Source organism: Falco rusticolus, chromosome 13, assembly GCF_015220075.1.
Source record: "Falco rusticolus isolate bFalRus1 chromosome 13, bFalRus1.pri, whole genome shotgun sequence".
Taxonomy (NCBI): Eukaryota; Metazoa; Chordata; class Aves; order Falconiformes; family Falconidae; genus Falco; species Falco rusticolus.
Window position 1 is genome coordinate 30,232,274 of NC_051199.1, and position 24,626 is coordinate 30,256,899.

The following is a 24,626-nucleotide window of genomic DNA, read 5'->3' on the forward strand; positions in this document are numbered from 1 at the left end:
CTGCATAGCATCCTGTGCTAACATGCCTGTGCGTGGCAGTAGCTGTTGCTTCCCGGTTACTTTGTGCCCTCTGCCTTGCTAGATCTGCTGGGTTCCCCTGGCACGGCATGGGCCAGCTCACCCAGGCAAGCAGCAGGCACGCTTGCCCGTGCCACCTCCCAGCCCTGCTGCTGGAGAGGGCTACCTTACAGCACTAGCAGAACCAAACCGGGTGGGGATTTGAGTCCTAGGGGCAACTGTGACAGCCTGACTAGTGCAAATTGAAATCACAGTCTGTCACCCACCAAAGCTGAATCTGCCCGCAGCTCCCCCTCTGCAGCCAGAGCCTTCTGTCTGAATCACATAAGAAAAATACTAGTTCCACGTACAGCTTTACAGAATATTAAGATGTTTGCCACTTGCAAGAGGCAATGAGTTGTGAGGTGGTACAGTCCGCTGAGTTACTTAACAGTAGGGAACTTCACGATAGTGAAGTAAATACACTTCACATGTAAAAATACACATAAACAGATGAAGCTTGGTGTGAATAAATATAGTAATACATAGTGAGGATAAACAGTCCTAAATGCATTCCTCTAAGGAAGAGCTCTTTAGAGTTATGACAGAGTCCTATGCAAACCATCCAGCACCTGGTGGCAGTCCCCAGAAAAGCACGAGAGAATGACCAGAACCACATCAACAAAGGGAAGCTTGTTCCAGCCTTGAGAATTTGGAAGTGACCACAGAAAAAAACCCCCAAACTTCCAAGGAATTACTCTAATCTTGTCATGTCCAGTTCCTATAAAGGTCCTACATTTGATCTCATTTACAATGTGCTGGCAGAACTCCAGGAGCAGAGTGAACTAATTTACACCTGCTTAAGCAGGATCAAAGTCAAGCTCAGGCTCTGACAGGCGTTAACACCTGTGCTTTCAGCAGAACTTGTTAAACAAGTATTCCTAAGGATTCAATTCATTTTCCCATATTTCAGCAACATTTATAGTGGAAGATAATTTTTCTTACTGACAGTTGGAGCATAAGAGATTTTTCATGTAAAACAAAACTCAGTGTGTCTTTGATTATTGGATTAATTAATAGCATTAATCCTGCTGTGTTGCCTATAACCCACATTAGGTAGGTTAACATTATTTCAGTAGGTCTTTCCACACCATTCAGTTTTAAGGGAATGGCAAACTTTTGTTTCCTCTCACAGCAAAACAAAACCCCGACACCTGGTATCTTTTCTGACTGAAACTGAATTTAGGATAAGGAATACCTGAGCTGCTGCTGCCAAAAAGTGCTGTGTTTCCTCTTCAGATCACTGAGTGAACAGGTGACATTCATTCCAGCACTTGATCCAAGTGTTTCAGGTTTTTTCCCCTACACAGCTGGGTGCAATGTAGCTGGTAGGGCTTCCCAAGGGTGACATCCAAGGGTCAGAGGCAGGAGAGGCATGCAGGGCACCAGCACCTTGCCAAGGGAAGTGGTGGTACGTCAGTAAATGTGTGAAAGTTCCTCAAAATATTCAGAAAAAAAGTTACCGAGACCAGCCTGGTTTTCTTAACAAAACTCCTGACCACCAACAAAGCAATCTGACTTTGAAATGGATGAAGATGCCCAGGGAAAACTGCCCAGGAGTCGGCCACAAAAAGGGAGCTGCAGCAGGCAGACCTTGCTGCCACTGGGAGCCCTCCCACTGCCCAGCCAGGCTACAGCAAACGGCAGGCACGCAATAGCCCCTCTCAGCTGTACTCAACACCGCCTGGGAGCCAGTAACTGCACAAGGCCACCTGGGCAACCACGAGTTGTGCCTATGAAGCAGTTTTTCTGTTGAGTTGCTATAGTATGTTGTTGACAGCTCTCCCTAAAAACAACTTCCACTTTAAACACAAAAATGCAAAAACTTTCAGGTACTGGGTAATTTGTAACAAGAGTATAGCACAACTCAGCTGGTTCCTGACTGTATCTGTGCCAGCGTCAGGCTGTGTTTGGTGTTGGGACAGGAGCTCACCTCCAACCACACCACAGTGCTGGCCACACCGCAGCCAGAAGCGAGAGCTGTGGCAATACCGTGATCTGTGCCAAGCAACCGTGGAAGCACTCTCACAAGACCCCAACGCTACAGGGAGCTGTTGGCACCAGTGCCAGCTGAGCAGCATGTCCAAAGACCGCACTAGTACCACAGGCTGCACCGCAACATACTCTATTTTTACAAATGACTGAGACATAATTTGCTCCAGAACTCACGTGCTTATAAGCCAAATGCAAATTCCTACACAACACCCAGATAATGTAGTACATGTGCGTTGTCCTAAAGTGAACTAAAGCCTGCATTTGTTTGCAAACAATGTATCTGAAGAAAAAGGCTTGCCTTCAAGCTGTAAGCGCAAACTCCTTGGAGGGAATCAACAGCACCTAGTCCCACGGGACACATCAGCAACAGACGCTTGTTAAATGACACAAACAGGAGAAAACCGTATAGGCAGGTGTGTCAGGTGCAGGTGTGTCAGACGGCCAGCCGAGCTGCCGCCGGCCCTCCCGCGGTCGGCCCACGCGCAGGGAGCGGTGGCCGCAGCAGCGGCACGAGGCCCCAGCGGGGCCCGGCGCTCCTGCACCGCCTCGTGCACCTTCAGCTCCCGGGGCGGCGCCGTTTGGGCCCCCCGCCCTGGCCGGGCGCCCGGGGCGGCTCTCCCACCGACAGCCCCTGCTCCACCACACGCAGGGCCCCGGCCTGCAGCTTTACGGGGCGCCCTGTGTCGCTTCCGCCAGCGGAGGAGGCCGCCCCGGCCGACTGGGGAGCAGCGGCCCGGTGCCGCCGGGGCCTGCAGCAGAACCACCCCGTCCGGCCGCCCCCGCCGCCGGGCCCTGTCCCGGCAGCCCCCGCGCCCTCCGCGTCGCCCTGGAGACGGCGCGCGCCAGCGCCTGGGCCGGGGCCGGGCCGCGCGGAGCAAGGAGCGGAGGGGCCGGGTAGCTCCTTCCCGCACCGCCCCTCTCGCTGCCACGGGCGGCGCCCGCCGGCTGAGGACAGGGCACTGGCGCGGGCCCGCGGGAGCTGCCCCTCCCGGCGCGGGCGGGCTGCGGCGAGCACTCTCGGCCGCCAGGCCGCGCCGGCTGCACCTGCCGCGGGCGGATGTTGACGCGGTACGTTCGGAAAAAGATTCTTCACCGGCGGGAGCGCGGCAGCTGCTTCGGGGCTGCTGCGCGCGGCTGAGGGCGGGTTTGTGCGTTACGCAGAGGGAGGTGGCAACGCCAGGCGGGGCCAAGCGGAGACCCGGGGGCGGCTTCGCAGGGAAGCGTGCGTGCGTGCGCGCCCGCCCTGCCGCTTCCCAGAGATCCTTCCGCAGAGCGGCGGCAGGCACCCAGGCCGCCGCCCAGGGCCGCCCATCGCGGTGCCGCCGCTCAACGAACGCCCGGCGCCGCCAGCCCGGGGCGGAGCTCAGGAGGCGGCGGCAGCAGCAGCGCCCCGGTCCCTGCGCGAGGAACCGCCAGAGCCCCGAAAACGCGTCGGCTTTTCCCCCCTCCTGCTCAGCCGAGCCCGGAGGCACGGCATCGCACCCCTGCCCGCGGCGTCAGCGGCACGTGCTGCCCCCTCCCACCCCCTTTGCGCACACCGTGCAGGCCCGGTGCTTCACGCCGAGCGCCAGGCAGCTCTGCTCTCCTCAGCAGGAGAAAGTCTCCTGCATCTCGCGTGCCTCTCAGAGCAAGAGCGACCCGCGACCCGGGCCACGAAACACAGCGCAGCTACTGGAAGTGCTAGGGAAAGCTGCGTGCAGACCCAACCACACAGGAAGGGGACGTCCACAGCCCATGGCAGATAAACGTCGCTCTCTTTCAGCCGTTGGAGGGCGTTTGTGTGGAAATGCACTGTGAATGCATTTGCAGCAGTGAAGCGTTGTAGGCTTTGTACTTCAGGTGGAGCTTCAAAAGTCCTTGGGATGATGACTGTTGCTGTAACGATCAAAGAGCAGAATAACCAAACTTGTGCCAGGGGTAAACCATCTACCTGGGTTTGGATGCAGTGCCGGTAGAACGAGATGATACAGAAGCTGCAAAGCCCCTTAGAGAGGGCAGAGTAAGAACGTGGAGCATCCACCTGCCCTGAGCACCATGCCCCAGGTACCAGGCCCTGGGTCCCTCCATGCCACAGTGCACCCAGAGCCGTGCCCTGGCAGTGCAGCTCCACTGATGCACTTTGTGCTCCCTGAAGCTGCTGTTTCTCAGGTGGGGTTTGTGATCAGTTGCCCATCTGTGACACAGCTTGATTGTAGAGGATGATAACTGCACATCTTTGAACTACAGTTTAAAAAAAGTTCAAGCAAACCAGTAGCCACATCATTCAGCCTTCTAAAAGTATAAGTGGCTCCCATAGCACTGCTTTCCGCTTTTCCTCCTGTGTTGATGCATTCACTTCCAGGTGCATTCCCAAGCTGTGGTTCCCACTGCAGGCCTGGAAGCTGGCTGTTGACCTGGGGCTGTTGTGATTTTTACCCCATCCTTTTCAAACACGTTCTGATTTTTCCATACTTTCCAAAAGAAGAACTTAGAAAGGATTTGGTATTTCTGCTTGCCCAGAGTTTCATCTCACTGAGTGTTTTCTGGGAAGCAGAACAAGCTTACTTAGAAGGGCAAGACAAATTGGGCGGCAAGAAGGGGGGACTGAAATTCAAGATTAAAATATTTAGGAATGTGTTTAGTGTGCCTGAAGGGGAGGCTATGGCAGCTGGCATGCTGGCCATCTCAGTGTTCAAACAGAAAGTGATGTATATGGGAAGCACACAGTTGTGCACCTGAGGCAGCTGGATGTCAGTAGCGCTGCCCACTGAGAGGAGAGTTGGGACTCCTGGGGACAGCGACAGACACCCAGTCATCTGGCATGCTTCCCATTGCCCCAAAGACCAAACAACCCTTCGCTGTACTCCTTTGTACAAGTATTGATTGTGCTTGGAAATGAGAAAAAATTTCAATTGTCTCTATAGCTCTTTCTCCTTGGGACAAGAGAGGCTGGAAATGCTTTAGAGGATAATGCAGTATTAGAGATTAGTGCTACAAGTCACCCTAAGCACTGAATGACTCCAGTGGGACGATTTTGTAAAGCCCTGATCCAATTTTAGTACCCAGTTCCAGTCCCTCAGGCATTTGGGAAGGGTGACATGCAGATCCCAAGCCGCCCTTCTGAAAGCGTAGGACCAAGTCTGGCAAGGTGGTCTTGGGCAGCTGACGTAGTTGGTGAGAAAAGGCTGGCATGCTGAAAAAGGAAGAGAACAAGCATGGCTAGAAGATGAGCTTTCTGAGAACACAGCACTGCTGTTAAGTAATTCTCCTTATCGCTTTTACTTGCAGCCCTGTCAGAATAGTTCAGCAGCTAAGATGTTTTGTGTGACATGGAGATAAGGAGGCACCCAGGTTGCATATATACATTTTATGCTTAATTAATGGTTTTACCCCTGAACCAAGATACGACTCCACATTGCTTTTGATATTTTTTCTACATGGAGTCCAAAGACTGTGAGGCTGTTCAAGAAATCGCTGTGCATGCTCCCCTCCATAGGCCTGTCGACCCTTCTGGCCTACAGACCCAAACTGTCACAAGAAAACGTACAGATTGAGGTGGGTCAGTGGTGGGCATTCCCTACTGTGTGGCTTTTTTTGTCTATTTTAATTCCTACGATTCCCACGTAGGAAAAATAAAAATAATGCCCCTTGCCAAGCCAGTGCAGACGTTCCTTTATGAAAGGGTTCTTCTTTTGTGAGGCTGTTGGATCGATGCTGCTTGTGCACACCTGAACAGCAAGAGGCTGTGTAACTCCTCTCCCCACCCCTGTATCCTATGTTCAGAATTTCCTACCAGATCTTGCCCTGTGGCTAAATCAGAGATGGAAAATTTATATAAATACTAGGTATACAGTCAAAGAATACAAGCAGGGAATAGAGTTCCCCATAACCCTTAGCAGAGTAAAGTCACCAGAGAGTTAATCCTAAGTGTGAGGTGGGAGCAAGGGAATTTCCAGGAACTACACTCCAGAGAAGCTAAGTATTTCAAATTAATATGTTCAGAAATGATCTGAGTGACAGTGCTAAACATACAGTACCGTATATGAAGTGTAAGTGAATCACACCAGCTAAGCAGCCTGGAGCAAGAACCCTTCAGCCCTTGCTGCTGCTGCTGGGTGGCAGCTCTCTCTCCAAGGATGCTGAGCCAGCTCTGTGGCCCTCGGGAGCAGAGGCATCAGACATGAAGTTCAGCAGTGTGCTCTCGGCAGCTGTATCTTCTATCAGTTTCAAAATTTCAGAATATCTAGTATCCATTCTCAAAATATATCCTGCAGCAGCCCAGATTTGCATCTGGTTAAATATGCTCCACTCTTTTGCCATCAAATCTGCTGATGTTTCCTCATGAAATTCCCCGCAGATTTTCCTATGGTCAACAGTGCGACTGTTGCAATTCTGCTGCTGACAGATGTAATACCTAGAGACAGGTAGAGCCAAAAACACAACTGCAACTGTAGGAGGGATAATACTTGGGTCTAGCTTTTACCTCAGGTGCTGAGACAAAGCTTGAATTTGTATTTCTCTATTTTGCTGCATGAACTGTGACATGCGTTTGGATTCCAATTCCAGAGTCACGAGAACTCTGCAAGTTTGCCTTCTGCTGGACTGTTTAGCAGGAGGCCCAAAGCTTATATAAATATCTAAGCCTATAGCACAGGCTTAAAGAAAAGTAAATCAGTATACCTGGCAGTGAACTAAACCATTCATTTCCTTGAAGTTTTCTTTTGCTGTCTGATGGTGCGAGTACCTCCAATTACGTACAGCGTACAGACCAAAGCCGCTGGCAGATCCTGTCAAATAGAAAGGAAGCTAGGTAAGAAAAAGAGTGAAAATATTCTGGGAGACTACCCTGTTTTCTTGATCTTGTGGGCAGCTCTCCTTCTGTTTTACATAAAAGCTTGATACAAAATCCATTACAACATTTAGCTCTGCTGTCAGTAGAGCTGATGCCATTGTAATCAGAGTCTGTTCACTGAAATCTCTGTATGGGAGCAATTCCTTTTTGGTGAGTTATTATTTTGGTGATATTCCGTTGCCTCTACCTGTTATTTGCAATTATGCGAGTGGATAAAAAACAGGTTCAGAAACTTGTGTTCCTACAGCAAGGATATTCAGTACTTCTAGCTTTCAAAGCAGGATATATGAAACGTGTACCAGGAACGCTTTCTTTTTCCAGGCAGCAGGAGAGACAAATGGCCAGTTAGCTTTCCTGGCAGCAAAGCTGACAAGCGTAGCTGAATGTGAGTTTGCATTTCCTTACGTATTTCTTTGTCTATTTATTGCAACAATGAATTCAATGGAATTACTTGTCTCTAATGCTCTCTAATTGACAGGATTTATACAGTGACATGTTAGTTCATTGTCAAGTGTGCATTCCCATTAAATTAGATACTGCTGTATTAAATAACCCCTTACAGGAAAAAACAAAATCAGTTACATTCCCATTGCACAGAGAGGATCTCCTTGCTGTAACTTTCAGTATTTATACCTGAACATTTCAGCTGAGATGCACCTTAGAGAACAGCAAGTTGACGAAGCCAAGCCCTTGGAAGGTAGGAACTGCCAGAATCAGGGTGATCAGCTGTGGCAGTGCACTTCTCCCCCTCCTCTGGGCTGTTCTACGACCTTGGGAGCTGCAGCTATGCCTCAGTGCCTTGAGTAGCCAGTTGGGCAGTTAGGCACCCCTTGACTGCACCAATTAACTCTTACTCGGCTAAGGCAGAGAACGGCACTGAAAATCCCATTGACTGGTCAAAGCAGGGAAGAAGAATGGAAAGAAATCAGTCATTCTATGACAACCCCAGCACGTTCCTGCTGGATCGCAGCCTGAGTGGTAACCAAGTGGAACGCACATTGTTCCTGGAATTTCTGAGAAAAGTACCAACTCAGGTTGCACTCAGGATTGAAATTTGCTGATGACTGAAGTAAATCATCTCACAGCCTTATAAACAGCAGTCCCAAAGTGAGACCCTTTTGAGCTCTCCTGGACCACAGCGGGCTGTGACCAGCACCTCCCCCTGAGCGGGACACCGCACACAGCTCGCAAACTGCTAAGTCTGCGGTACCACGATACCAGGGGGGCCGTCGTGGGAAGGCAACGATAGGGCCTGGGCTGACACCCCTGCTCCTCGAGGCTCAACCCTGCTGCCAACACTGAGGAACGCAAAGGCATAAGACTTATTTCACTGAGCTCCAGCACAAACTTTTAGTAGGTATACCTTTGCTGTAATATATATTGCAAGCTTGAAGTAGTTAGGTTAATGATATCATTTTGTGATTAAAACCAAATTGATTTGCTGCTAAAATCTTATCAATTGTGAACAAACTTTCTCTTCCTCTCTCTCTCCCCCAAGGTCTAACCTGTTGTCCAAATCTGCGACTAAGAACAGATCCAGTCACACCTAAACTCTGCCAGAGTTTAGAAAACAAGGGGGCCTATTCTGAACCTCATTATTCAGCGGAAGGGTCTCCCTTATTCTTTGCCCCACTTTCTATATCTTTCCCTTTCAGACATAAACTATCAACCAAGTCTGAGACTAAGATTGAATCCAGCCACACCTAATCTCTGTGGGAGTTTAGGAAGGAAGGGGATCTCCTCTAAACCTCATGACTCAGTGGATGATCTCCTTTACCCTTTATAAACTTTGACCTTTATAAACTGTTTCCAACTCTGTCCTAAGTTGATTTATCTCTGTGCATTTACTCCATGTAATAAGTAACAGAGTGAACCTTGCCACCGAATCCTGTGTAGTCAGATTTCCACATATTCATATTAAACCTATTTCACTTAAACTCTTCGGTGGTAACTCTTTTCAGTGACCTGACCTAACCACTCCTTTTGCGACATCAATGTTTCGCCTAATCGGGTGAGAAGACTCCACTAATTCCTAGCCCAGGCTGCGGATGACTGAGCAGCCCTTTGGATTGAGCTATAAAATCAAAGGCATTTTGACTAAGGACAGATGAAATAGATTTACAATATGAGTATATTTTCACAGAGGACAGCCAGGCACCGAGGCTTTTGTGGCACCAGGGATTTCAGATTGTCAGTCCTCCAGAGCATGGAGCCATGAATGCTATCCAAAAAAAAGTTACTCTACTCACACAGATGCGTATATATGCCTAATTGAAAAACTACATCTTTTTTTCATAGCCCTGTTCTCTGAAATAGCTGAACACTTTGGACTGCCCTTGTCAGATAGAAAATACCCCGAGACAGACTCCCAGGATGGAGCATTTCAGCCAGAAATTCCCACTCCCCCAGGTTACAGCCTCTCTGCTGAGGTGGTCAGGCAGCCCCAACATCAGCGCTGCCAGCCCTACCCCATGCACACAAACCCTCCCTTTGCTCTCTAGGTTCAATTCAAGGCAGCACGATTTCCTACCTGCTTTCTCAGGAGCCCCCATGGCTGAAGGGCTGGACACCAGTGCCCGGTGTGAGCAGCAGAGCCTGCGGAGCAGCCCGTCTCCCACCGCATCGCCTGCTGCAGTGTTACCCCCACGTGTGGAAAGGCATGTAGCTGCTGCCTGATGGCAACGGGCTGCACCTCAGATGTGTCCACACTCCCAAGCTGCTGCAGCCTGGCACCTGCCCGCCTTTCACAGGCAGTTGGTGCAGGGCTGCTCGGCTGCTCCCATCCATTTTACCATTTCTTTTTCAGTCTTAAGTAGCGAAGAATGAACTGTTGGAAAAATACTACAAACATGGAGGGAAATTCCTTACCCTGCTTCCAGATGGCACAGCGCAGTTATTGCGTCCTTCACGGGGTCCATTTGCCTGCTTTAGTTCAGAGTTGTAACTAATTTTAAGTGTGTCCTAGTCTGCTTTATCACCAAATAACCTGGTCCACCACTCACACTCGCTTTAACAGTCTGAAAAAAAGCAGTATGAAACAGCTTATAGAGCTCTTGGTCTGAAGTTTTTCAGATCAGCCAGTCTTCAGTGAAGGCTGGGCACCTGTGTCTTTAATACTCATCTTAAGGAACTTAAGGAACGTGCTAGCCCAGTGTTCAAGCCCCACGCCCAAGTTCTGGCACTGCTGGCTGAGCAGGCTCCCAAAGCTCCATCCTTCCCCTGGGGACAAACCAGCAGGTTTCCCACAGGCTGACTTCCCTGTCATGCAAGCAGGAGTACTTAAGAGGTGCATGGACAAACTGAAATCACCAGTATAACCAGGAGTACTGTTTGAAAAATAAAACCGTGGCCATTTCACCAAGGGACTCCACAGCTTTCAGGCCACCTTTGCCATTACTTAAGCTGTAACATTTTAAGCCACCCACATTATCTTTCCTTACTGTGGCTGACTTCCTTCTGACCCAGGGGTGTATCAAAGCATACCTGAGCTCCGTCACCAAAGCAACCAGGCCCGAGACTCCTTCTCTGCTCTGCCCTCCAGGCTGCCTTTGTCCCAGGGTAGCTGGCGGTCGGTCAAGGCAGTGGCAAATGACAAAGTGCCATAAACACATGCACTCACTTCACCAAGTCTTGCTGGAAGGAAACCCCAGTGAGACACAAAATACCTGCTGTTTGGATACCTTCAAGTCAGGTTTCCGGGCAAGGGCCTTTCCCCACCTCCATTTATTTGGGTTTTTTCTCTGGGAGGATAATACCTGCCCCTGTTCTCTCTGCTGTCATCCAAGTTGAGTACTTTCATCACTTCACTTTGCTAGGCTCATACTTTCAATCATAAACATTGTCCAAGAACGTGTCTTTAAAATAAACTTGCTAAGCGGTTCTGCCTGGGTTATTGGTTGTAAAACAACAAATGTATTTTCTGTATCTCTAACCACTCTTGTCAGTGTATACAGAACCCTTCAATATAGGGGAAAAGTACTGGCAGCACACCATCATTCTGCCTTTAACACAGTGATCTGAGTAATACATAAATTTTTATACTCCCAAGTAACAATCTGAAATATTTAGTATGTAATGATAGACCAACCAGACAAAGAAAGGGGTTATGAACACCTCATCTGACAGCAGCTATCCGTCTGGAAATGTGGCAATCACTGTTGTACGAGAGAAAGAAGGGCTTATTTGTATCGTACAGGAAGACAAGCTGAGTAACACCAAAATACAAGCAGTATTTAAATCTGATGACAGAAGTACTTGCTATTACCCAAACAGATCTGTGTCGTACATTCAAGTTGTTCAGAGCAGTTTTACTCGCCACTGCACATTTTAAATTTCAAGGGTCATAAAGGGTATTTTTAATAGCATTCAGAAACTAAAAGACAAATATTGCAGCTCATGGGCCTTGCTTCGGGTGCTTCCCAGAGGAGCAAGGCTACCCTAGCTGTATCTTGAGAGGCGGGGATTAGATCCCAAACTAGCTGTGCCTCAGTCCTGATCCTCTGGGGAACAAGGGACACCGGCTGCGAGAGCTGCAGGGTTCAGGGTTTTGATTTTCCTCTCTTTTAGGTTAAACACGAGCATTCAGGGAGGGCAGCATTTGGACCAAGCAGACAGCAGGCTGAGAAGGTGGATGTGGTCAAACAGTGTCATGTCATCAGGAACTCACGTCCCACTGAGCCCCATCTTCATCGCCCTGAACCAGCATGCGGGGGTCAGGGTGCTGGGCCAGAACAGGACCAGTTTCCTTCCTTGCCATGGGACAACAAGCAAAATCAATGTGGGAATCAAAGTGCAGGTATTTCTCAAGCACATGGGCAGCTCCACGCAAAGCCATTCCCTACTGCAGAAGCAGGGTGGCCAGGAAAGCTCCCATCCTTGGGGAAGCACACTCATCCCACAGTGGGTGCTCCCTATGTTGCCCCATAGTCCTGCCCCCCAAAACAGCAAACAGCAGAGGTGTACCTGTGCTCAGTCCCACGCAGACAGGGGGCTTGCTAGCCTCGGCAGCCCTGGCTCTCTGCAAGGGGCTGTAGAGTGCAGGTGCTCGGTGTCCCTGGCTGTGTCGCCAAGGGTCACCCTGGCTCTGCCACGGGTATGAGCCATGTTCCAGATGGGCAGGGGTGCGTGGCAGCTCCCTTCCTCTGTGGGCTCCTGGCACAGCGACAGGTTTGTCTGCTGGCAAGAGATAAAGCCCCGAAGCCCTGTCCCACACTGCTGTGGCTCTGCTGACACTGTTCACCTCCACTCCCCAGGTCGGTGACACTGGACAGCTGCCTCCCTCCAGCCGGCTCAGCGAAGATGAGCTCCTGCTGCTTGCCTTCAGGGTGAGGATTCTGCAGCTCTTCAACAGACTGCGTGGATGCCTAAACTTTCCTTCTAATGAGCAATGGTACAAAATTAAGCCTCCAGCGTACTTTATCACACAGACTTTAAAGATCTTACAGCTTTGCACAACTTCTGACATAAGCCATGAGCTATGCAGCTCAGTCAGGGCAACAGTAAACGCTCCAGTCTGGCAGCACGTGTAGTGTGAAGGCAAAGCGAGGCAGAGGTGCTCCCTGACACCGCAGCACCTGCACAAAGTCAGCAAGGTTTTGCCTGCAGCCCTGCTGCGCGCCCACACTGAAGTGTATCTTACCATGGAGGCTTGGAGAGGGGCTTTGCTCAGGGCAGAGTAAATCCACACTTGGGATGTCGGTGCATTGCTCCTGAGCAACCTCCCTTCTGCCTCCTGGCAGAAACCAGCCCAGGCTGACCAACCAGTCATTTCAGCCCATGGAAGCAGCACAAAGACAAAAGCAAACAGAGAGAGCACAGCTAAGTCACAGCCTGTGACAGGTGTACAAGGAGCAGGTGTTTGTTCAGAAGTTGCCCACACAGGCACTGCTCTACAAAACTGCAAATCTGAGAGTTCAGTTCTGGCCTGTTATGCCATTGTAGTTCCAGTTTTCAGCAGGGTTATGTCTGATTTACACCAGCATGAGATGAGGCTTCAACACAGATGTCTGCTGTGAACAGCTTATGTGTAACGGCCCATTTTTTACACTTGTGGCAGGAAACGTGAGACCCATTTTTTTGTCCTTCCCTAGTCTGCACCCAGCTCACAGCAAGTCCAGCAGACCTGCCATCTACCCTTCTGCTTAACAAGCCAAGATCAACAAGCTTGAATTCACCCCTCAGATTTATTATTTAATATCCATTTTGTACAGGTGAAATCAATCAAGGGTTCAAACAGGGTTTTTTTAGATAAAGAGGTCTTTACACCTTCAGTTTTTAAATCACAAAGTACCATTGTGCAGGAAGGGAGAGCAAAAACCTGCAATTTTAGCACTAGGACAGCACACGGGTATCAGTACCTGCTGCTCCCCAGGGATGCTGGTTGTTGGACCCTTCTACACAAAAGAAAGACAGATTTAATAAGATGATTAAAGGAGGAGAAAACCCTTCCAGGATTATTGAATACACGGAGAGCACAGGGGGCCCAGGAAGCCCCGTGCTGAGTATTTCTGGAGGCTGGGATGGGAGAAAGGGTGAACGCGAAGCAGCATACACTTGCCCCAGCGTCTGTCCCACTGGGCACCCCCAGACACAGGCTGCTAGGCTCAGGACACCTGTGAGCCAAAACTGCCCAGCTGGGCACCGATTTCAGACTGGAACAAATTAAAGCACCACCTGATTAAAGCACCACAAACAGAGTCAGCAGTTGGTGTTTGGCAACTGGTTTTAGTAAGGCTGGCAGGTATCACTGCCTTTAATGACCGCCAAGGTTCTTTATTTCCATTTTATTGTTCCATTTTTCCCTCCGGAAGAGCTCTACGAATGGCGATAGTGGGGCTTGGCCCAGCCCATAAAACCAAGCCTGCTCTGCGCACCCTAAAACCCAGAGCAATTACAGACACGACCAACGCTGCCCAGCCTGTGCCCCACAATGGGAAAAGCTTCTGATGCATTTAAGAGAGATCAGCAACAGCTCTCGCACACCTAACTCCAATGTATCGATAAGCAATCTTGACAGATGAAAGAGAAGGAACACTGGGAGCAGCAAGCAGACCGTGAACAATTCAATAGGCAAAGCAAAAGCTGTGCAAGCCAGCAAAGCAAAACAAAAAGTAGGGCGATATTGTGAACTGCTCATGGAAAGTCTTAGCCTAGCAACACATCTGTGCATTTATTTGTTTTCTAATTTGTCTGAGGTGTATAATTAATGAGAAACTGAAAATCTATCCACACTGGAAACTTTTGGTTAATCTCTTTCAGCAGAGAAAGCACGAATTACCTAAAAGAGATAATTTCATCACAAAGCAGCTTTGAGGCCACTGTGTTTAATGGCAGTGATGAACAACACCTTTGTAACAACTGGCATGGACTTTTCTCTCAGCTGGGTGGAGCGAGCTTTTCGTTACCCTAAACACTTCCTAGACCAGCCCCTAAATCCTCAGGGAGGGTGAAAGAATTCTTACACACCATGACAGTTGCCTTCATCACCACTCTCCAGATTCCCTTCTCACCTGATTTACTGTCCCAAGAGAGGTAATCTCCCTTCCCACCCAGAGAAGATATTGATAAGACAGATCCAGGAAATACTTCAGCTGCTTTTACAAGAGGCATGAAACCCTGCAGCCCAGAGCAGGGACGAGCAGGAGGCAGACACTGCCGAGACCAAGCTGGAGCACGCCGCAGCCGAGACATACAGTGGTGTGGAGGAACTGCAGAGCGGAGGCTGCAGCCTACAGCTCACACTGACCCGGGAAGCCAACCTGAGCAAAATTCCCAGGCCCTGCAGCAGAGCTGCCTTTGAAACTTGGTTTTAGCCCAGTGAGCTTCCCCGGTTCAACAGCACCTGAACTTTGGTCGTGGCCGAGTTTTGGTAGGTGCACAAAACTAAACCACAAAGCTCCTTCCAAAACACAGAGGCATCACGTCGTGGTTTCACCCCAGAGGGCAGCCCAGCCCCTACGGCCACTCTCTTGCTCCCCTTGGCTGGGATGGGGGAGAGAATCTGGGGGTGAAAGTGAGAAAACTCATGGGTTGGGATGAAGACAGTTCAACAGGTAAATCAAAAGCCGCATGCACAAACAAAGCAAAGCAAGGAATTCAATCACCATTCCCATGGGCAGGCAGGTGCTCAGCCATCCCCAAGAAAGCCACGCTCCAACACTTTTAGGAAGACAAACACCATTACTCCCAGCATCCCCCCCTTTCCTTCTCCCCCCAGCTTCATATACTGAGCATGACACCATGTGGCATGGAATATCCCACGGGTCAGTCAGGGTCAGCTGTCTCGTGCTCCCCCCAGCCTGCTCGCTGGCAGGGCAGGATGAGGAACAGAACAGCCCCCAACACCGTGCCAGCACTTCTCAGTTGACAACCAACACATCCCGCTACCAACAGTTTTTGGCGCAAATCCAAAACACAGCCCCATACCCGCTACTATAAAGAAAACGAACTCTACCCCATCCCAAACGAGCACACTTAGACAAGACAAGCGCCAGATTAATGACTTTGGAAAGCAGGCTTTTTATGCATGTTTTTCAATTGCAATTTTAAGAATATCCATCAGTGACTCAAACAAGGTACTTCACACAGTAAATGAGAACTCTTTATTTAAATTAACTTTCTTGGTTTCTATTTAGGACAGTAGAAAGGCCCAGCTTTTCATCTCTTCAGAATGGTCAAGAAGAAAACATCTTCAGCTGGCCAACACAATTTAAAACAGCAACTGACCTTAATTTTTACTGAACTCACAAAATGATGTAACTACCCTGCATATAATTTTGTTTATATAATTTAGTATATAATGCACTGTTCAACTCTGCCATATATTTTGAAAAATATACAAACCTGCTTTAACCACATTAGAGATATTTGACAGCTGTCAATTACTTAGCAGTTTAGGACAATATCAGACACTCCTAGAACTTCATTTTAAACTACAAAAAGAACATAAATTCATATAAAATACAACAGATTAAACAAACTTCTTTTTTCTGAGGAAAAACTAGGTATCAACTCAATCTGCCATTGTGTGAAACATGAATATAAAATAAGTTACAATTAGTAATGCCTGCATTGTTGAGCTATGAACTGGTCGAATGAAATCTTAAAAAAACTATACAGTATTATTGCACTCCATGACTGTGCAGTATCCAGAAACATGCCAGCACTGAAAGAGGTCTTTCATTAAGTTTTTTTTCAGGAGGCACAACGTGGCTGCGAGAGAAGCATCCAGTCTGTACTAACAGCGTGCTGTCTTCAGTACAGGCCTTCATGGGTCTGAGCCACGCTGCCTTTGGAAACCACCACTTAATGCCTGGAAACGGAGACACAAGCATTACAGTCGGCAACTGCTCCCGCATTAAACAAGCAAACCATCTCCAACACCGGCAGAACAGAGAGCTGAGGCATGTCTGTGAACGAGGGAGAACCGCAGGCTACGCGTGCTTTGGATTATAAAAGCTGAATTACAAGCACTCTCTCTTGGGAGGTCATAACTCACGGCAAGAGAATACTGCTCCTATGATTTCACCCTGGGCAATCACCTACAAGGATACCATCAGAATGATACTACGTTAGCGTGAATTTAGACAAGGAGACATTAAAACACAAAGTCGCCAAGTCTCAGAATTAGACTCTCTAACCTGCAGTGTAATTTCCTACAGGGATAGAAATACAACTGAGTGGGGGGTTTTCTTGCTGTTTTTCTAAACTTGTATCCCATTACACAAAATTCTACGTAAGAACAGCCTTAGCATGCTTTGTAAGCTCAAAAGCGACATCAGTCTGCTTTGCAACAAAGAATTACTACCGAGACTGTCAAAATCATACATATTGGATGTTAAGCTCCAGCAAGTCCATCTGAAAAGTACAGGAAACACCCAAATTTTTAATGCTAAATAATGTTTAAAAAAAAAATAGGAAACAACTTACTTCATGATTGAGATGACTTTTGCTAAATGACTAGGACAAACCAGACTTAACTGAACAAACAGGATATGCCTGCAGTCAACCGTTCCTCTCATTCCCTGCATGAGGACTTTCAAGGTCACAGCCCCTCTGAATTGCTCTCCCTGCTTCAGGAAGCTGCAGGGGTTAGTGGAGGGAGAGATCGATAAGGAAAAAAAATGGGGTTTGAAGTCTGAGCTCTGAAGCAACAAGAAACAAGGGAGCAAGCGCTGGTTACTGAGCATGGCTTCCTACAAGGGGAGAGACTGCCTGTAGTGCTCTGACAGAGCTTGGGTTTCTCTGAACGTACACCTCCAGGCGCTACGTTCATGCTCGTGTAAATGCAAACTTTCAGAAGCCACATCACATGAAACAAAGCTCCAAAGAAAATCTGTAGAGGTGTCTGAACAGTGCCAGGTCATTAACTGTGCTGCAGCTGGGACCAGCTGGTCAGTTTAAGGTGGTGAGATGAGTTGCAAGGTGTCAGTCAACAGAAATGACAGCACAGGGTCTGCCGCTTGAGAGCAGGGTGTCTGTTGGAAGGTAACACCAAGACACCAGCTGCTCAAACCAAAGTGTCCTTGAGCGAAACACTGTACCACAGCACATCAATACCTCACCTACATAGTCTCCTAAGCACTGCTCATTTTTGAACCAACAGAAGTCTTTTTGTACCACATCAATGTTCCCATGAAGAATCATAAACTACATATTTTGAAAGCCACAGGTGATACAGGAACATGGAACTGGTTTGTCATAAAAATATATAAGCATGGATTTGAACCCTCTGCTCCTAACAGTCAACAAGTATTTGCAAAAGGTTAGAACAGTGCAGCACACAGGTGGCAGCAAGAAAATGCTCTACTTTCCAGGGTCACAGAATTCAATTAGGTTACAAGTTAAGAGAAATCCTTTGCACACACTCTGTTTTAAAGCACATAACACAGTCTTGTTTTCGGATCTCTGCAAAACACAGTTCACTAACATAAGGCCTTCTGCACGCAGCAACACATCTTTTCCTGCCCAAAGGAATGCCAGCTTCTAGTTTTGAAACAGGCAGAACAAACCCCAACCCAAAACCTCCCACTGAAACAGTACCCGTAAAATCATAACTGTCAATTTACTTAAAGTCACTAGAGCTGGTTCTCCAGTAAAACACTTTTAAATGAACAAACACACAATTACAATGTTCAATCTGCAACATGCGGTCCTTCACATCTGAGTCAATAAACAACTGGTGACTAGAAGAAACTTACAAGAAGTTTCAGTGCTGATAGATGGGGCTATGATCGATGATGAGGCATTGACTCCATATGCACGTTGAGCTTCATTTCATTATCAAGAATTTGTACAAGCTGCTGCATGGAAGGAAGGTGGCCAGACTCCAGCTTAGACCACACTGGAACATCTACCACAAAACACACGGGAGGGGAGAAAAGCACCATTACATTGACAAAGTCAGAAAACATGCACTGCTATTTTAAACATAAAATTGAAAGTGTCTAGGAACCTATGCACATTGGTACTATTTCATATGAAGGAAAACATCTGGATCAACAACACTTCAGACCGCCAGCTATACTAAAACCCAGTGCAACTAGGAAAACTAGGAGTCTAATGCTTCCACTTCGAAGTACATCATAGGGATTTAAAAGTTCAAAATATCCACTGACAGAACACCTAAAAATAGCAAGTGCCAGAATAGCATACCGAGTTTTTTAAACCATTGCTAAATCTTTGAAACTGGTAGGTCTCATTAGTCTTCATCTCACTCTGCCTAACATCTAAGCCTGGCCCTCAAAAGTTCTGCTTACCACGATCTGGCTTGGAAGGTTCCACTCAAAGTAGCTGCAACCATTACCTGCCACCACCCAGCCCCAGAAATATGAAAGGCAGCACAGCCCATAAATACCACAGGGTAAAAACGACATTCGTGTTCAATGTTGTCAAATAACCTGTTCCCCCAGCTATCCCTCACTGCTATAGCACTTGTTAACTCACACTGAAAAATACATTGTTCTCATCTACATAAAGCAAAAGCCAGATGGAAACCACATTGTCCCAAAACACAAACCAGAAACTTAGAGAAGTCCAGATGTGCCCGCTCACCCCTACAAATGCTCTGCTGCCCATTCCAATCTGAGATTTAGGACTAGAAGTGCACTGAGTTTAACTATTCTGATGCAATACAGTCTGTCTTTAACAGGTTCTGCACTATATGACTTGACTTAGAAACTACTATGGTGCAAGATTTATTTCAGTTATCATAAATTGATATTATAAAGCACAGAGCTGGATGACACGCCTGTACCTCCAGCTTGAAAAATTCTGTACTCCAAGCTTACGTAAACTCTAAAACTATACAATTATTTGAAGGCAGAAGATCCACAGACTCTTTCGCTGTCCACTGGTACTGAAAATGTGGAAACAGCAATGGATTCGACAGGATTCCAAAGCTAAACCATAATACGCAACAGGATAGGGAAAGCCTGTAATTAACTGGAGAGTACACTTCCCTAGTTGATCCTTTCTTACTTAACGCACATCACATGCAAGAAACACACGATACAGTTACTCCAAGTGACCAAGCATTCTTCTAGGCAAGTTTTTATATAACTATCTCAAAATATACATAACTGACATCTCTATAAGCTGCTTTATCAGACTTCTATGATTTTCATCATTTACTGTGATACAGAACAGCTGACATTTCAAAATGAGTGTCAATTACCACATACCATCACATTTTAAAACATACCACATTTCATAACATTATCCCTCATTCGCCCACAATCCATGCACACATGCAACACAATGAGATTCCTTTAAAGTTCTCAGCTCACCATTCAAAGTTATTTCAAATGCACCTGTTGACATACACTGGTTTTCAATCATGTTGCTCAGGAAGAAGACCATCATACAAGCATAAACCTAGAAGAGAACAAGAAAGAATCCCAGATGCTTCAGCCATGTGAACCACAGTTTATTTAATTCACTCTTAATAAGCACTGGAATTTTACAGGTGTCCTTGAATTCACCTCTGCAATTTACCAAGTAATCTTCCCATTGCATAGACACCATCCTTTCAACCTCTTTTTAAAAAAGACAGTGCACGTCACCTTCCCTAGACAGGTATCAAAACGGTTCTGAAACCATCCAACTCACAATCCTGAATCAAACCAAGTTTTGTCTTCTCGCTCCTTTTCTCCACAAATCTACGTGCATCTTAACAGCCAGCTGGCATAAGTACAGGGCTATGATGGCAGTTGCAGGGTGACAAGGGAACGCAGCTGTTTCTACATATTGCCCGTCAGCGTTAGGGCAACACTGCGGATCAAAGAACCACAGGCCAAGACACAAACAGCAGAGCGAGTCAAATTACATTTGTTCACAAGAATTGTCAACCCTCTAGCATGTCTTCAAGCTAATTATCTGGAATTTTCTTTGTGCATTGGTGCCTCAGGGTGCAATGATGTAATCTTCAGCAACACAGCATCTCCCTCCATCACCAGTGCCTCTATAATTCACTTTTCACGCACAAGGGCACATTCACACAAGTTACTGCAATACTGAAGAATTTAGCATGGGCGAACTGTTAGTCATTTACAACATCACAGATGTACTGCAGCTAGCCTAGCTCAGTAGCACATTTGGCCCGTTTAATTAATCAGGATATATTACAGCTTCTATGCATTCACATGGACTGGTGACAGAGACCCACTGCACTGGGTAGCTCAGTTTCAGGATTCATGCACCAATAAAACACATACAGCTTAATAAACTTATAAATTGCTTTTGTTTAGTAGAATAAATCTGGAATAAGGTTACTATAAATCAGAGTACAAGAACATTAATCTGTTAGCATCATCAGTACTGACTCATAGGAATATTCATCCCACAAGGCAAAGCTAGTCATGCCCAAATATGTTCTGCAAAAACTCCCACAAAACTTCAACTTGATTTTTCTAATCACCATCTTAAGTGCATGCCTCATCTATTAAAAGTCTGATGAAAGCAACAACTGCAAAATAGTTATGAGACAACAGAAAAGGGAAGATGTAATTTTAACACCAACATTGCCAGCTTGAAACGCTACTCTGGAGCCCTAAAAAATGAAACCAAATTTTATCAACTTTGTCAGTAACGTTCATCTCAGCTGTGCCTCTACAGCAATCAAAACTGGGTCTGCCAAAAACATGAAGCACTACTATTAAGAGTAATTAGGCTACCACAAAACTCTCAAGTGTATTTAGTTACAGAAGCTTAAAGGTTCTGTTAAGGCTGCAGTGCGTGAAAGTTACACCAGTAAGAACTGTGAAGTACTCCCAGAGCACTCTCATGAAGTCATTCTAAAATGGCTTTGAAAAAAAAGAGAAAAGTATACTGTTTACCTTATTTTCTTGGCCCCACTGCCAGATGCTTGGAGCTTGCATGCCAAAGAAAGCAAATGGATCCTTGCCAACAATTATTAAGCCTATTAATACTAGTTTGAAGACAGACAGGAAGGATGCTATGTGCCTATCAAAAGATAACACATAAAAAGTGACTCAGAAGATTTGCAATTACTATTTCACCACCTTATAGCTGTAATTCATCTCATTAGAAGAATTTTGATAGTGTACAGTCAAGAGATTCAGAGGAAACGCAGGTAAGTTTATCTCCCTGAAAAAAAAACCAACAAAACAACAAACACAATAAAACCCAACACACGTTAACAAAAACCCACATCCTCAGACAGATACTATTCTTGTACACCTTGCATACAGATTTTTTTCTTTCCCTAAGCAGACCTCAAACAGAAATCTGCTTTCAATTTATACATGTCCAAACTGGGTAATACATCCTGTTTGTTAAAGAAGTTGTTCCATATTATAGAGACACATTTAATTGACATGCACTACTTCCTCATAAAGCATCTTGCCAACAGATGCAGAAAACCCTACAGTTTTTTTCCAAGAATTAAATCTATAGCCAAAAAGCAAACACTGAGGTATTCAATCCTGTACCATTCTTACCATTGTAGTTATTACAGTAGTTAGCTCAAGAAGTGGTTCAGAAGCCACCATAGTAACTATGGCATCACTCTAGCATGTACAGAGTGGTCTAAAGAATAGGAAAAACACTATTTTCATTTTGTCTTTTTCCAATTTTTGGGGCTTCCCCTCACCTCCCTGCCAACTGTAATAAAGGACATCCTGGTAGCCTCTCTGATGAGGCTAGCTCTCCCCTGACTTAGATGTCAAAACCAAACTCTTCCCTCCTCTGCAACCTTAACCTACTGCAGGAATTTGTCAGTAAGTGCATAAGCCTGAGCAACAGATGTGAATTTATGTCCAGATACATCATGGAAAAAAAAAGCCAGAAAACCTCACTGTGAAAAAACCCTGACTAAATAATTTACTTCAGAACAGGACAGGACAGGCCTCATCATACACACAATCAGATGGTAGTTTGTATGGAAAACTAAGGTGGCTATCTGGAAGGGAGAAAGTAACTGAGCTTGCATGTAACCATAAAGAAAAAACCCCATAGGTTTCCATTTCCAATATTATTTATGTGTAAATGCACACGTTCACCACTCACCATGCTGTGCCTGCACAGTGGAAAAAAAAGACAATTAGTACTGCCAGTCATGTGCTTACCTATATATAGGTTGAGGAAGGTAGTTCTCCCCTTCAATTCGGATGTCTGGGTACCGCTGGCTAATAACCCGCATGTACTCCTCAAACACCCGCCTGTAGCCTCAGGAGACACTGAACACAGACAGGGATTGTCATTGAAACTGGAGTGCTACATTTTAAAGTAGCTGCCGAACTGGCAACACCGCTACTCACACTGTTCACAATCCATAGTTTTAACGCAAAACCAAAATTCTTCATGCCAAAGAAGAATGCCGATCTGCGGCGCGGTTACACGTCAAAAGCCCCGAGAGCCGACGGGTCACCCGGCTGGACGGACCGTCTGCACGTACCAGCGCAGAGGCAACGCTGTGGTGGAGCCCACCGAGCAAGGCGCAGCTTGCTTCCCCCCCGTAAAAATTAAGTTAGGAAGCCAGCCTGCCTACCACCTCGCTCCGCGGCCAAAAAAAGTTCTCCAGAACGCCCTTTTAATTCCCCCCTAGTCCAACGCAGCCCTTCGCGGGACAGCCCACGGATGGGCTCCCGCCGCTCCCCGCCATTTCCGTACTTGGCCGCCGTTAATCGGGATGAACGTCACGGAGCCGCCCCTCGGCCAGCTGCTCTGCAGGAGCTGGAGTAAAAATTACCTGGCTTCGTCCCGCCACATTAGGTACCGAAGTACCCTGCAGCGAGCGGCCTTCCGCGTGGCAGGCCCAGGGGGCCGCCCCCCCCCGGGCACCCTCTGCCCGCCGCAGCCAAAGCGCCCCAAGGTGCTGCCCCCCGCACGCCAGTGGCACTGCTGCAGCCGCCTGCTCCCCGGCCCCACTCCCAGCAGCCGGCACCACCACTCTCGGAAGGACTTCAAGGCCCCCGATCCCGCTGCCCGCGGTCACTAAACCCATTTTTAAAGCCTCAGCCCCCCCCGCCGCTCCCGGCGCACCCGCAGCCGGGACACCGCCACACCTTGCACCCGCAGGGCCCGAGGCTCACGCTCGGCCGCGGGCCGCCATTTTCCCGGAGTCATCGCCCAGCAAGGCCGTCCGCCAGCCCCGCTGCCCCCGCAGCCCGGCCCGCTCAGCCGCGCCGGCCTCGCACGCCTCACAGGCCCCGGGGCCGGGATGCCCCGGCCGCTCGCCCAAGGCGCTCCCCCCGGCCGCACCCCCGGGGCCGCCGCACGCCCGCCGCGGCGGGGAGGGGCGAGCGCGGGCGTAGCGGGGCCGGCCGGGACGACGCGGGGAGGACGAGGAGGGAAAGGGATGCGTAGGCCCGGGCCCGGCCGGCGCCGCCATCTTGCCGGGCGGCCCTCACCAGATCTGGAACTTGAGCAGCGGCCCGGTAGCGTAGGCCATGCGCAGCTTCTTGGCGGGCAGGCCGCCCTGCTCCGCCGAGCCGCCACCCGGGCCCGCCGCCAGCGCCAGCAGCAGCAGCAGCAACAGCAGCCGCCGCCCCGCCGCCCGCATCTCGCCGCCGCCGAGGGAGCGCGCGAGCCACCGCACCAAGGGCACGCGAGCGCCAGGCCCCGCCCCAGGCGCGCCGGAAGAGCCCGGCCTCCCGCGGGCGAGAGTGGGCGGGCGGGGGAGGCGGTGCCGCCACCGGGCTCCAGAGAGCCCCGCCAGGGACAGGGCGGGCAGCAGGCGCCGTGACAACCCCACTGAAGGCACAGGGAGCCCAGGCGCGGTGACGGTCCCACCGAGGGCAGGCGGCACCCCGGGGAATGCCACCAAGGACAGGGGGGCAGCAGCCACCTGACGGCGCCGCCGAGGACGGATTTAAGCGCAGGAAGCCACGGAGCAAGCTGCCCCCGGCCCGCCGCCTTCGCCGGGCCGCGGTGCGGGGGCCCCCGCGTGCTCGGCTCTCGGCTTTTAACGCTCACAGAGAAAGTGACCAGGCAAGAGGAAGGGGGAAGTTAGAACTGGAAGGAAGGAAAATAAAAATCACACAGGAACAAATACTTGCAAGGCTGACCACAGCAGCTGCAGCACCTGAAGCTTCATTTATCCTTAGCAGTGAATTATTTTTGATGGTGGTGGCATGGTCTCGTTCTTTTAAACACTCTGCCCTTGAAACAGAAGAACAAGAGTACTTTTTATTATCAAATGCTCTTTATTTTTATCTACATCCCATTATTGCATAAAGATCACATCTTTTTAAATATAATAAAGCTATCAAATAGGTAAACCTCA

At 48.3% G+C, this 24,626-nt stretch overlaps 2 protein-coding genes across 2 annotated transcripts; one reads left to right on the forward strand and one right to left on the reverse strand.

Moving 5' to 3' along the window:
- The first annotated feature begins 7,062 nt into the window (after positions 1-7,062).
- Positions 7,063-16,179, forward strand: ERICH6 (glutamate rich 6). Its single transcript, XM_037407220.1, is given in 8 exon segments — positions 7,063-7,221; positions 7,224-7,268; positions 9,385-9,466; positions 9,468-9,544; positions 9,700-9,781; positions 11,012-11,164; positions 11,450-11,678; positions 12,136-16,179. Coding segments are annotated over 8 exon segments (1,080 nt in total). The 5' UTR covers positions 7,063-7,085; the 3' UTR covers positions 12,412-16,179.
- SELENOT (selenoprotein T) lies at positions 15,461-23,966 on the reverse strand. The gene is made up of 6 exons (XM_037407218.1): positions 23,752-23,966; positions 22,468-22,578; positions 21,217-21,343; positions 19,669-19,756; positions 18,082-18,233; positions 15,461-16,193 (listed from the first exon to the last, which is right to left on the reverse strand). Exons 1-5 carry the CDS (start codon positions 23,901-23,903, stop codon positions 18,109-18,111), a joined length of 603 nt encoding a protein of 200 aa, XP_037263115.1. The 5' UTR covers positions 23,904-23,966; the 3' UTR covers positions 15,461-16,193; positions 18,082-18,108.
- Between the last annotated feature and the right edge of the window lie 660 nt (positions 23,967-24,626).